The 12,540-nt window shown below is 37.2% G+C and overlaps 1 protein-coding gene across 2 annotated transcripts in view; it reads left to right on the forward strand.

The window, feature by feature from the left end:
• Positions 1–471: 471 nt before the first annotated feature.
• LOC135798318 (zwei Ig domain protein zig-8-like) overlaps positions 472–12,540 on the forward strand; it is a 110,855-nt gene continuing 98,786 nt past the window's right edge. For both annotated transcript variants that reach the window (XM_065311123.1, XM_065311124.1), the window contains exon 1: positions 472–1,346. In XM_065311123.1, the coding sequence (XP_065167195.1) occupies positions 1,229–1,346 (118 nt within the window). In that variant the 5' untranslated portion in view covers positions 472–1,228. The remainder of the gene's footprint in view (positions 1,347–12,540) is intronic.

Consider the following 12,540-nt stretch of genomic DNA (forward strand, 5'->3'; position numbering starts at 1 on the left):
AATACTTGTTATTACGCGCCGGACGTCGGTGAGCATAATGTCTGTTGTTCATCCTCGACAGACTGATAGCAATATTGAATTCTACGCAAATTTGGTACTGGCATTATCAAGCACATGAGCGTGAATCACAATATTGAACATTAGACGTTCCCTTATATCATATTTCAGTAAACTAAGCCACCAAAACAACAACTGAAATACTCGGAATGAATAAATTACGGAGATCCTTTACCCCAAAAAATTATAATACATTATAATCCACAACAAACAAATAAATATTTATATATGGTTTATACGCCTAGGAATTGCGTGGACCGTGTTTGGACGGATTCTATCCTTCGATGCAGTTCTTGCTCCTGCTCCTGCTCCTGCTCCTGGCCGTGCATGCGTGTGTACCGAAAATGGCGGCGCGTGCGCCGTGAGCCCGCGCTTATCCTTAGCCCGGCGCCGGACGCCACTCGCTGTCTGAACGTCGTCGCGACGCTTACATAACGGCATGGTTCCTGCGCCACGGAAAAACTCGCGCTCTCGTGTTCGCCGCCCGATATTCGCGTCGCGTCGATTCAACAACGCGACGCCGACTAAGTTTTTCGGTTCGCGCGCGCCCGCCCCCGCCGGAATCTAACTGCATCGATTAAGCATACGCAGCAGTTTATTCGTTATTAAACCCAAGAAAGAAAAAAAACCACCATAATCATCATCAGCAAACAGTAAAACCGATAAAGTAAACAACCGCACTCTAATCACGTAAACATAATTAAAAACGAAAAACACCGTATTCATTAAATGTAATATTATAACAATAATTTATGTAAGCAAGCAAATATCTAGGAAAAAAGTAATGCGTCACATAAATTAAATAGATTTGCAAGTTATTAATAACAAAACAGTGAATTAAATGAGCTAAGAAAATTAATAGCGTAGTGTATTTGTAATTATCACTTCACGTAACTAATATTGTCGTATAACTGTGATCTTATATCGGTGTGGTGCAAAAATTAAACTTGAATGTTGATGGTTTGAAATAATTTTTGGTGGACAAATTCGACTCGTCCTGATTGATGTTCGCGTTATTGAACAAGTGAAAAGTGGATTTTAATTGAGTGGTTGTTGAATCGAGGGCGGACGCTGAGTTGTAGAGAGGACTATATACCTATATCTAGATATATATGGACGATTCCGCAGGAACCGCGTTGCCGGAATTATGTAACACGTTGGATTAATTAAGATGTCGTTGATTAATCAAAAGCGTGTGTGGGGATTTTTTATATGGAAAATGGATGGTCGACGGGCGCGACGCAGTCTCACTTGTCTACTACCCCTTATGTTGTTGACACTATTAATAGGTAATATATTATAATCTATAAATAACAAAAATTCTATTGTAGTAACTTTGTTTTTAAGCAGAATTCAAAAAAAAATGATGCATTGTTTCAGTATATTAAAAATATTATACCTGCGTGTTTATCTAAACCGCTTGTTTTCCCAACGTGAGCAAATTCAATGCGATGCATAAATCATATTTAATGTGACGTTATTAGCCACAGCCATCTCTAGGATAAATCCCGATAGCATCGCTGGGATGTTTGAGTTACGCGGTGTGGAATCTTTAGAACTCTGGTATAACTTGGCCGAAATATTAACCGAACGCAATTTAATTTAATTCTACTCATGGGATATGTGCTTCTATTGTTCTTCCGTGCAGACGCTGGTGCTATTAAAAGGTCCAAAATATTTGTTAACACACTTGATTCTATCGCATTTTTCACGCGATCTTTACCCTCCAAGCCAACATTATGATGTTATCAATGTGCGCTTTATCATACGGCTCGAAAATCGAAAACACGATTTCTTCAAACCAGCATAGCGCGCATAATTGCTCCCTAGAGTCCTCTGTTCGTTATTTTCTTCCCATTATTTCTTACTTGCTGCTGGTTGTATTTTCTATAATTGTCCTCTCCTCGTTTTGGTTGAAATAATATTACAATATGCCGGTGGCAATAAAAAGTAACGCTTTTTTGGGTAGAATTTTGAAGTGTAGTTTTGTATATTACGCACCTTGTTGCGTCCTACTTCTTTAGCAGACTTCTGGGCTTCTGGCCTGCTTTTATATGACGGTTTTTTTTTTGCTTTGCTTTCTGAGACGAGGCGCTCGTTGCGCCCGGCTTCATCCCCTATATAAAAGAACTTTTCGACAACACTTCAACAACATGCGAGTATGTGAAGACGAGGTGCCCACCACCATCTTCGGATGGAGTTAGTGAATCCAATTCTATTCTGAGAACGGCGCCTACTTCTCAAATTGATAAAATTTATTGAGTTTTTTTGGTATTCGTCCCGCGACGACGAGCGACAATACAAGTACTTTAACAAACGCGTTCTGGACGTATTTTTTCACTTCTTCTTTGACAAGTTACTGCTTGTTTATAGCTTTTATTTATTTATTTTTTATTCTCTAAATTGAAGATACAATTTACTAAAAGCATATATGCAAACATTGTTTTTCTGTGTGTTTTATAAATGGCAACAATGATGTTTTAAACATTTTGTTCGTCACTTGTTAATATGCCGTTTTAATTTATTGAATCAATAAAGCGCATCGTGCTCGCCTATCGTGTTGCTGCTGACAGAGTTCCCAGCAGGAGCATACCCGCGTTGTTAACACATTCGTGTGCATTCGCAGGCGAATGTTTGCGATCGTCCGTTTGTCCGATGCGTTGCGCTGTCAAATGAAAACAATCAAATCATTAATTAAACTCCAGTGTTACAAGGGATTTTCAATGAAACGTTCGTATTTTTTCGGATACAGCAATAATTATCTTCTTACGGATCAACAGCATCCTGCATTTGATTCAGGAACATTTGGCAACACCTGCCTTTATTGCATACAGAATGCAGTGAAACGTGTATCGCGTTTTGCTAAATCGGCAAAAGAAAGTGCCATTAGATTGGATAAAATATATTCACCCTTCGGCAATATCTGCGTGTGCGGGTCCAAGGTTTGCCACATTTATTAGGCCTGCATGTCGCGCGTTTCCGATGCGAGTGTGCTTCCGAGTCAAAAGTCGTATCGAGGGAGGTGACTCTTAAAACGGAAATCTAATAGAAATTTTTCACTCGAACTGAGTTAAGGTGTTCGCCGACGCCGGCTTTCTTCCTCTGCGGGGACTATTAGGGGTTGGATATAAAGAGAATATAAAAGAACGTTATTTGTACAACAAACGAATGCAGAAATCAATTACGTTCATCGCAAGGCGTGCGCAGGTTTTATTTTGAGGTATAGCATTACTTTCTTCTCACTTGTTCCGATTTTTTCCTTTTCGTAAATTCTTCTTTGCTCGGATTTTGGGCTGACTTGTGCACAAGCCTCCATTTTATTTTATTTTTACGCTGAGAGCGTTTGTTTTTTATGAATTACGGAAAACAAGTGGCTTATTATAAAAACAGAAATCACAAGTCAATTCGTTACTATTTAATTAATTTCTTGTTTTGATAATATATGTTATATTCAGCGCATTGCCTGCAAAACCTGCATTAAACTTGTGCTGTTTTGATCAAAGTAAGTTTCACTTCGTAAACATTTTTGTGTTTCATTTGGTTTTAATTTCTTTTAGTTTTTTCAGCAAAACCCGCAGTAAATTTTTTTCCGTTTGCGTTTTTGTGTTTTTTCTGCTGTCCTGCTCTATAACAACAATGTTTTCAACATTTTCTTTTACATAGCTCTGTTGTCTTGCCTTGCAGCGTTTCTACTTGAATGTGCTTTTTCAGGAATAGGGTTTCTTCTGCTTCTTGTTTCTTTCTCATCGTTCATCGCGGATGTGCACACTTCCCACTTTCGTTCGCAAAGTGCAGGGCGGTATTATTTACTAGGCGAGGCCGAGCGTTTAGTATTTTTTTGTCGCGTTTCTTTCTTTCTTGGCTTTTTTGTATGGCGCAGAGGTCCTGGGTCTTCTGCACGCACAACTGCGGGCCACATTTAAACGCGAAGCGGGACGTGAAAGTTTTATCAAATGTTTTGTTATTAAGTGCGTACAACCAGTGATTTTCAATTGGTATAGGGTGTCCTGAGACCTGTGACACACAGTAAAAAACGTCCATTGTAAGAAAAAGCGCCAAGAAAAGCTGTGCTAAATGTTATATAGGACCCAGAACATCAATGCTGTAGACCTGATAACAGTTTGCACTATGTTAAACTTAGCAGACGCTTTGCGGTTCCCGGTTTGTTCGGCCGAAATTTCTGTCGTGCGAACATAGTGAGTAAACTGCAGAGAGCGTCGCCTACACTAAGAAGGGAGGCGTTGAAGTGTCGAAGGCGTAGTGAGCATGTACTACGCCTTGCTCTCGGATGTTCCTGGATTATTCCAGTAATAAAATCGGAGACCCGAAGTGCGCTAACTGCAAATCGAAACACTAATTCAGGTGACACGCGTAAATTCAATCCGGAACGTGCAAAAAATACACATTCATGGGGTCTGTTTTCACAGCCTGAAGGTCGTCAGGTCGTGACCAATTTATATGCTTCAAGCAGATACTCATCCTCCCATACAAATGAAAACATATATTGTAAAATAAATGTCAAATGAGCAATGAAATACAATAGATGTTTAATTATAAAATATCAGAAACGTTGTAATTGCTAAATTATTCAATTTACTAATAACGGAAAATAATTTTTTACACTCATGATATTTCAAACGATTTTAATTAGCAATATCAAGAGTGAGATCCTCGCTTTTCTTTATGTAAGTCGATCATTTTAATCAATTTCCTTTGAAGGCTTTGTCCGTTATCTGATCTTTCAAAGCTACTCTTAAAAATCAGAATCGAAACGAAAATTAATATTGGACAAAGTTCATTATATTATTTTGGCTTCTACATGGAACAAAAAAACTTTTACATGCTAAGTACTCTGAAATGTTTGCAGTTATTTATGCACAAGTACTTTTTCAAGGATTTTTTATGTTTTATGTTCTCTATTGTGCACAATAATGAAAGTCAGCACTCTGATGGTATTTAATGGGCAGAATGAAAGCAGAATGCAATGATTGATAAAACTTAGGGTGACAGGTATTGTTTGAAGCAGTTCTAATGAAGTTAAGAACAGGTTTAATATTTTTTCCATTTTAATTTTCTATCCTATAAAATGAAAAATTATTATTGTAAGCACGCTGATTTAATATACTTACAACTGTCTCTAGTTAAATTTATTATATATCGACAAATATACGCCGCATATTTCATTTCTGATTCATGAAGCACATCATGTTATAGAAGACGAACTGCGTGCGTTAGTACAACACGCAAAAACGGGAAGAAAAACGGAAAAAACGGAAATACAAGACAAAAACAGAAAAACTGCCACCTATACGCGTACGCTTACTCTTTATCCTCAATGCGCGGTCCTTCGCCCGCATGTTGTCTGCACGCTTATATTTTTTATCCGTCACATTTACATATCAAATCCTGCGGCACTAAAAACATCCAACAAAAAGTACGACGGCGACGAAAAATGAAAAAGAACGAAATAAAATTAAAAGATTTTCATCACTGTCCTGCGCGCCGGAATAAATTTACTAGAGATGGGTAGCTGAATAAATTCCCGTCGCGCTAAAATGTTTATTGTACTTCAACTAATAAAGATTTTTTAACATCGTGCCGAAATAGTAGACAATGATCAGATTAAATTTGTCGACAATGCAAGTGCTCTAGAGCACACTAGTGCTGGATTTAATTTAATTTTGCCCACACAATAAATAGAAATAGAAGTGAATACTTGTACGTCCTATTTAAAGTTGATTAAAATCCCGAATGTATATTAAGTTTATTCAGCTTCTTCTTTTATTTCTTGTGGTTTCACTGAATTGACCTAACTCTCTATAAGACAGTAGTGGATTGTCATTTAATGTCATTTATACCTAGGAGAAGCACGTTAATAATCTATAATATATAAAGAAATGAATCGCAAAATCTGTTGGTACGCGCATAACTCTACAATGTCGAGAGCAAAAGTCAATTAATTTGCGAAATACAAGGTGTTTTAGGGCACTTCCAAAATGATATGCATTGTATAGAGAAATTCTCGAGCTTTAGTATGGCGGTGGCAAACTTTAAAATTGTCAATTAATTCACGTGATATAGAGTGTTTGCTACACCATATTTACAAACTTTATAAAAATGCTACTTTCTAAAAAACACTTTTGAGCATTTTCAGAAGTGCTATGGGTTTGAAAATGTATGCATCGTGCAGGGAAACTCTCTAACTCTAACATGGCGGTGAGAAATTATAAAAAAGTCATATAGACCACAATAAGAATGAAATTTTCCAGTATTACGATAAGTCTATGTGAAAAGCAACGTGCCGAAAATCGGATTGAACCAGGGACCTATAGATCTTCAGTCTGACGCTATCTAATACAAATAAAAAATTTTAAATTCTGAAATACATTTTAAATAAATTTAAAATAAATTTAAAAGTACCATTCTTTTAATTTTTTTGAGAAATGCTAACTTTAGAAAGTTATTTTAGAGAGAGTCTCTCGATGGACATCTGGAGGCTGAGAAACTGCAAGAACGTTAATTTTTTATTAATAATTGTACAGTTAAGGCACTTTCTAAAGATTTAAGACGATTGAAAAATAAGGAGTGTAGAGAATCCTTAAAACTATAGTATTGCGATAAAAACTCAAATTGTGTAAATTAGTTCATTGATCAATAAACAGCATAATAGAATTTATATAGTTTTTGTCATTCTGTACATGCACTTCCACATCACAACAATGAATGATTCAATAAACAAAGAGTCGAATTCAAATTATACTTTTAATGTCATTTCGAGAAGTCGCTAAATTGTCCGTTTCGCCTAAAAAATCATGCTCGTTTTTATCATATTGTTATTGTAAAGTATTGTAAACATACACACTGGTTATCGCTGCGACGCATTTTATCAATTCACATTGACTTTATCGTATTTTACGCTTGAAATTTAATCACAAAAGTAAAACATATTCAAATCATTCATTTTTATGATCAAAAATAATATCAACAGATATTAGGTAAAGAAAAACAAATTACATTTGTATTAAACACTACCGGGACAAAGTCGCGGGCAAAAGCTGGTAACCGATATTATAAGATGGCACATGTGATCTATCCTATAACGAAGCCCTAAGATTGCCTAATACACCAACCTCGCATGTATATTCATGTTATTAATTACTATCTCAATAATTTATGTTTAGAATGCGTATACCTCTTTGAAAATATTTAAATCATTTACATAACAATTTGGGGATCCACAAATGTATTTAATAAAGTAACATGCAAAGTGTATTTTGAGTATTCATCGGTATGCTACGTAGGTAATGAATATTGAAAATGAACACAATTTAAATATGATTAATAATAATAGCATTGGTTTGTTAATACGGTTGAACCATTTGTTCGCATATTATCGGACATACGAAATATAATATGTAATGTGCAATATTGCAACACGCGATAAAATTATGCGCAACTCGCATAATTACAAATTTCGGCCTATGACGTGAAACAAATTAATAAATAAATGTGCTATGCGCATAAGAAATACAATATCCTGACACAATTGCAAAAATAATTAAACGGTTTCAAAATTTCATTAAGCGAATAAGTATGTATTTGTGAAACAGTTTTTGTAGTAAAATTAATTTTAATTTTCATATTCAGTGAAGCGTGAAAGGGACGCAGTGTAATATTGATATTAACGTATAAAATATGCATATCCAGCGTGTTTGGGTTAGATTTTAAAATGGGAGTGCATTGTAGGAATATATAGGAATGACGCATAATTATCATTAGGTGTGTAAGCATGCATTATAATGCTAATGTGGTTTCAGTTCGCCCCAGAGCGCGGTATGTCCGCAGTCAGTCAATATGCGGTGGTTTTATGCATCATAAAATCAAATAACGTTATTTATCTGCGCTAATATAATAATGGTATATGCGACAACTGATTATCCTATAATCATAGAAGCCCTTATACCTGACCGCGAATAATTCATTATATTAATGTTTTTGATCAATCATTTATATGCAAATGATGTGCATTATTATATGAGAGAATATTTATTTTTCTTTGATATTATCTAAATTATAAAATCATATTTAATACATGTTATCAATCATCTTTATAGATGGAAAATATATTTCCAACTGTCATATCTAAATTGATAATGTGGGGTGTTGACAGAAGTAAAATTGATTAGGATTGTAATCATTTTTTAAAGCGAATATTTGACTCAAGCACAAAATGCGCGTAAAAAACGAATTTTTAATTAAAATCTTTTATCGTAACAAGATATTGCTTAGTGAAAGCAGCATAAATGATTGAGGCAAAATTGGACCACTTTATGTAGGTTATGCATCATTTGAAGTTCTGGTAACCGGAGATGTTTGCCAACACACGACGCATTACCCTAATGCTGATAGTGTTGGGGAGTTGTGTCGCTCCGGTTACTGCACCATCACCCACGAACGCTCGACGACAATCAAAATAATCAGCTACTTTCGGGCTAGCGCACCACCCGCGGGAGCCAATTTAAAAATGATAACTTCTCATTAGCACAGTCCCCCTCGGGGTGAATTCATTAGAAATGTGCACAGACGGGTGGACATAAAGAGCTCGAAAACCATACCAGACATCAGTTGCAGGCGTTTACAAAACGCAAACAACGAACTCGCAAGGTGTCGGAACAATCCTTCCCCAACACCACTCAACACAACCTACCCTCACACATACTATACATCCTGGAAAATACACGTCTCAATTCTAATATGTATATTCTTATATGCTTAAGGAAGACGAAAAGGTGGAGTTGAAACGTAGCAAAAAAACACGCAAGAGAGAGGAGGTGTCGACGTCCGTGTAAAGTCGCAGGCGTGTGATAATATATTACGTGCGGCAAAGGAACACGCAAGAGAGCGCCCCAAGGGTGTCGCAGGTTCGCATCAACATTAATAAATACGTCGTTGAAATGCATTATACAACGCAGTGAGGAGATCATCGTTGCTTGAAGGAAGGGGAGACTGCATTAAACATTCACCGGCAAGAGTAAGGTCGGGATCCCTTCGCTCCGCACCAACTAGCACTTTTTCGAGTATTAAGGTTACGTAATTATCGTTAAAGCGGCGCCAGGTCCCGCTATCTAAACGTGTCGCTGGCGTTTATGATCATTTGAAGAATGTTCAGGGATGGGGTCCCCGCACAGTCTCTACAATTCAATTATTTGGTTACTTATTGTCAGAGATAGTGCTAGTACCGGGGATGACTCAATTATACTCCACAGAGGGTGGAGCATTGTAATATTTCATCGCGAATATCTAGATCTAGATGCTTCGTGAATATAGATTTCACCAAAAAGGTCTTAATTATCGTCAGTCAGCTGTAACGCGCTAACAAACATTTACAAAATAAAGTATGCTCGATAAATCTTCATCCTAATTGCGACGTTAAATGCGCTCGCGTGCAATACGCACGTAACGCTGGAATGTGTACATATTTATATGATAATCTCGGCTGTAGCGTCGAAGCTCTGAGTGCACATTTGTCAGCCGTGTGCGCGCGTTTTGGGCACCGCGAACATGCCGGAATGAAGGACGGGGTGCCGGCTGCTAGAATTGAAAATATTTTAGCCGGTTGTGTTGCGCCACCAACGAGAATCGTTATCCTAAATCCACGAAACGAGATATACAAATATTATTCCACACATATATTCCGTCCAGTTTTCACTGGGTCCTGAGCGCACACACAAACACTCGAATTGCCATTGTTGCGGGCGAACGTGCGCGAACACGCGCGTTTCGTTTGATGCGCCTCTCCTCACCCGGCGTCAAACACCCGCAGAAAAGCTCGCAACATCCGCGTGGAGACATCCGCATGAATGTGTCACGCACGCACCAGCGCTCAGCGTGTATCATGTGTATGAATGTGAGAGCGTGAATGTGTGTACTTTATTTAACTCGGGGCATGCATTCATCACACTATCCCAATTCATGTTGGTGAATTTATTATAGCAGATATCTGTTTCGGCTGGTTTGGGGCCGGGGATGGCGCTGTGCCAGCCTCAACGGAAATCTAGGCTTACATAAAGCTCACCTAAATGTAAGCAACGTCAACCATTGTAACACTCGAATTGATCAATTGTGAACGCAACACGGTGGATATTCTTGTTCTATATTCCTTCTGAATTGAAACACACTTTAGCAATAAGATGATAATAATTACACTCACGAATTTCCACATTGTGGGCGTATTGGGTTTTGATAGGATAACAATACAAGGAATAGATTTTCCCTTGAAAACCCTTGGGCAATATGCTTAGATCTATTCAATTTGGGTTCATTAGAAATTTAATCATTCCTAGAGAACATCTTTTAGTTTAAACAAAGAATGTACTAATAGATAGTGTTAGCACATCCAGTACATGTTTAATTTTCATCAGAGATAGCCTTTGCTGGACATCCGAAGGGACAGATAACATCAGCACATTTCGCCGACGCGTTTTCATATGTTTTCAACCCGTTCATGCATGCGAGCGTCGCATAAAAGGGAATAATTCGGTTGTTCTGCCACCCGGGTCTCCCACAGATATAAAATTTTATGACATAACCAATGTTTATGCGGCAATTTTTCTGCCCGTAATGTACCGATTGAACATGTTAATTTGTAATTGGATTTTGTATATAAAGTCCCACAATGCTCATAGCTAATGAACTATAAACGCAATTATTGATTCTAATTACATGTGGCAAAAATCGAATCATGCAGCAATTTTTACGACAATAAAAATTAAAGGGCTATATTTATTGCTAATATAAATTGAAGTAGATAATCTTAATTGAAATCAAGTTATCCACTAAAAACACTAAAGTTTTGATAGGACCATCATTAGCATAGTGTCATCGTTTGCCTGGTCTATAAGATAACATGCAAAGTTATTGAAAGGAAAGCAAATTTCGAATTTCTGCTTTGTTTTCAGAATTTTGCAATATGCATTGTTCCATCACCAAAAATATTCATATGTATATAACTCGTGCAATTTCGTCGCGAAACCTAAACAAACATATCCTGTTTGATATAGAAAACGATTCTCTAAAAACGCCGGCTTACATTAATTTGCCGCATTATCATTTTCGGCTACTTTTTACGTTAATAACTTAAACTTCACGCCGCGTCAAATAGCTGTACACGCTAAGGAGTTGACTGCAATTGTACTCTACGGAGAGTGCGATAATTTAAATTGTAAATTAATTTTACATCAACGACGGTGGCCTTACTCGCTGAGCGCCCCCGACAAAGGACGGGCGACAACTTAGCTGAGGTTTACCCACTTACGCTTTTCCTTTTAACCATTACCGTATACCGGGCGCGCGCACTCCACGAGAAGCACCTTTCTCTGGCGCCACGAAGACGAGGGCTACGTCCCAGAGGACCATCTAAAATCTAAACTCCTTTCAAGGCATTATTTATTCACGTCCGAGCTTGCCATGCCGTGTTATTTATTTTTTCCTAACTCAAGTGCACACAACACCGACATCACCAGCGCAATTTCAAAATACATGCGAATAACTTTTTAATTCAATACGTCTGTGTTTATTGCTTGTTTTCAGCGGCCTAGTGATCAATCAACATGAAAAACTCACAAAAAGATTGTGCATAATCAGATATTAAATAGCTGAGCAGCTGATATTTCAACATGCAGATACTACGAAACCCTCTAATTCTGAATTTATAAGGTAATTTTTTAAGTCTCGCGACTAGCACAACACAAGACACATTTTCCTGTGCGGTGCTGTAAATTAGGGGTACAATATATATCATACTGGATTGGACGACGGAAAATTAATGACGCGATGTCAATATTTCACATGCAGAACCCTAAATTTCCAAAGTCACCATCCACACCAATAAATTGAAACGCCCTAATACCTGGCGCGCCTGCTGTAGATACTTACATTAGGTGATCGATTTGCCTTAACATATCGATCCTCTTGTTTACTGTACGCCAATGTGTGTTAATGTACTGCGATCGCTGTATTTGCAAAAATGCAAATCACCTTTTTAGTGAATAAATTTACCGGCATGACGTCCGTTTCCCAATAAATAAATTTAGAATTAATTTCTCACCCTTAATTTATACACGCAATGTGTTGTTGTATTATGTAATTTAATTTGCGTGTCCATATTTCTGAAGACAGTAATATTTAGAGGGTGTAATTTGTCGGTTTTTGTCTCAAAACGCACGAAATAAATTTTTACAATTTCTTTTAACTTGCAATAGATGGCAGCCTAAAGTAGCGCAGCTGCTACCAACATTACTCACCTACTAATAAATCCAATGTATTTAATAGCAAAACGAAAGGAACACTAGCACTAGAGTACTTTTACATTTATTAGTAAGTATATGTTGAATGAAACATTTTTAAGGCTTTTTCACATTTTCAAATTTGGTAGCATCTTGAGCGACAAATACGCCAAAGTTTGACGATCGTCTGTAAAATTAG

The sequence above is a fragment of the Atheta coriaria genome, unplaced genomic scaffold (assembly GCF_025399875.1).
Source record: "Atheta coriaria isolate IRGN ID8LTWV9N9 unplaced genomic scaffold, Caltech_Dcor_3.1 hic_scaffold_9_pilon, whole genome shotgun sequence".
Taxonomy (NCBI): Eukaryota; Metazoa; Arthropoda; class Insecta; order Coleoptera; family Staphylinidae; genus Dalotia; species Dalotia coriaria.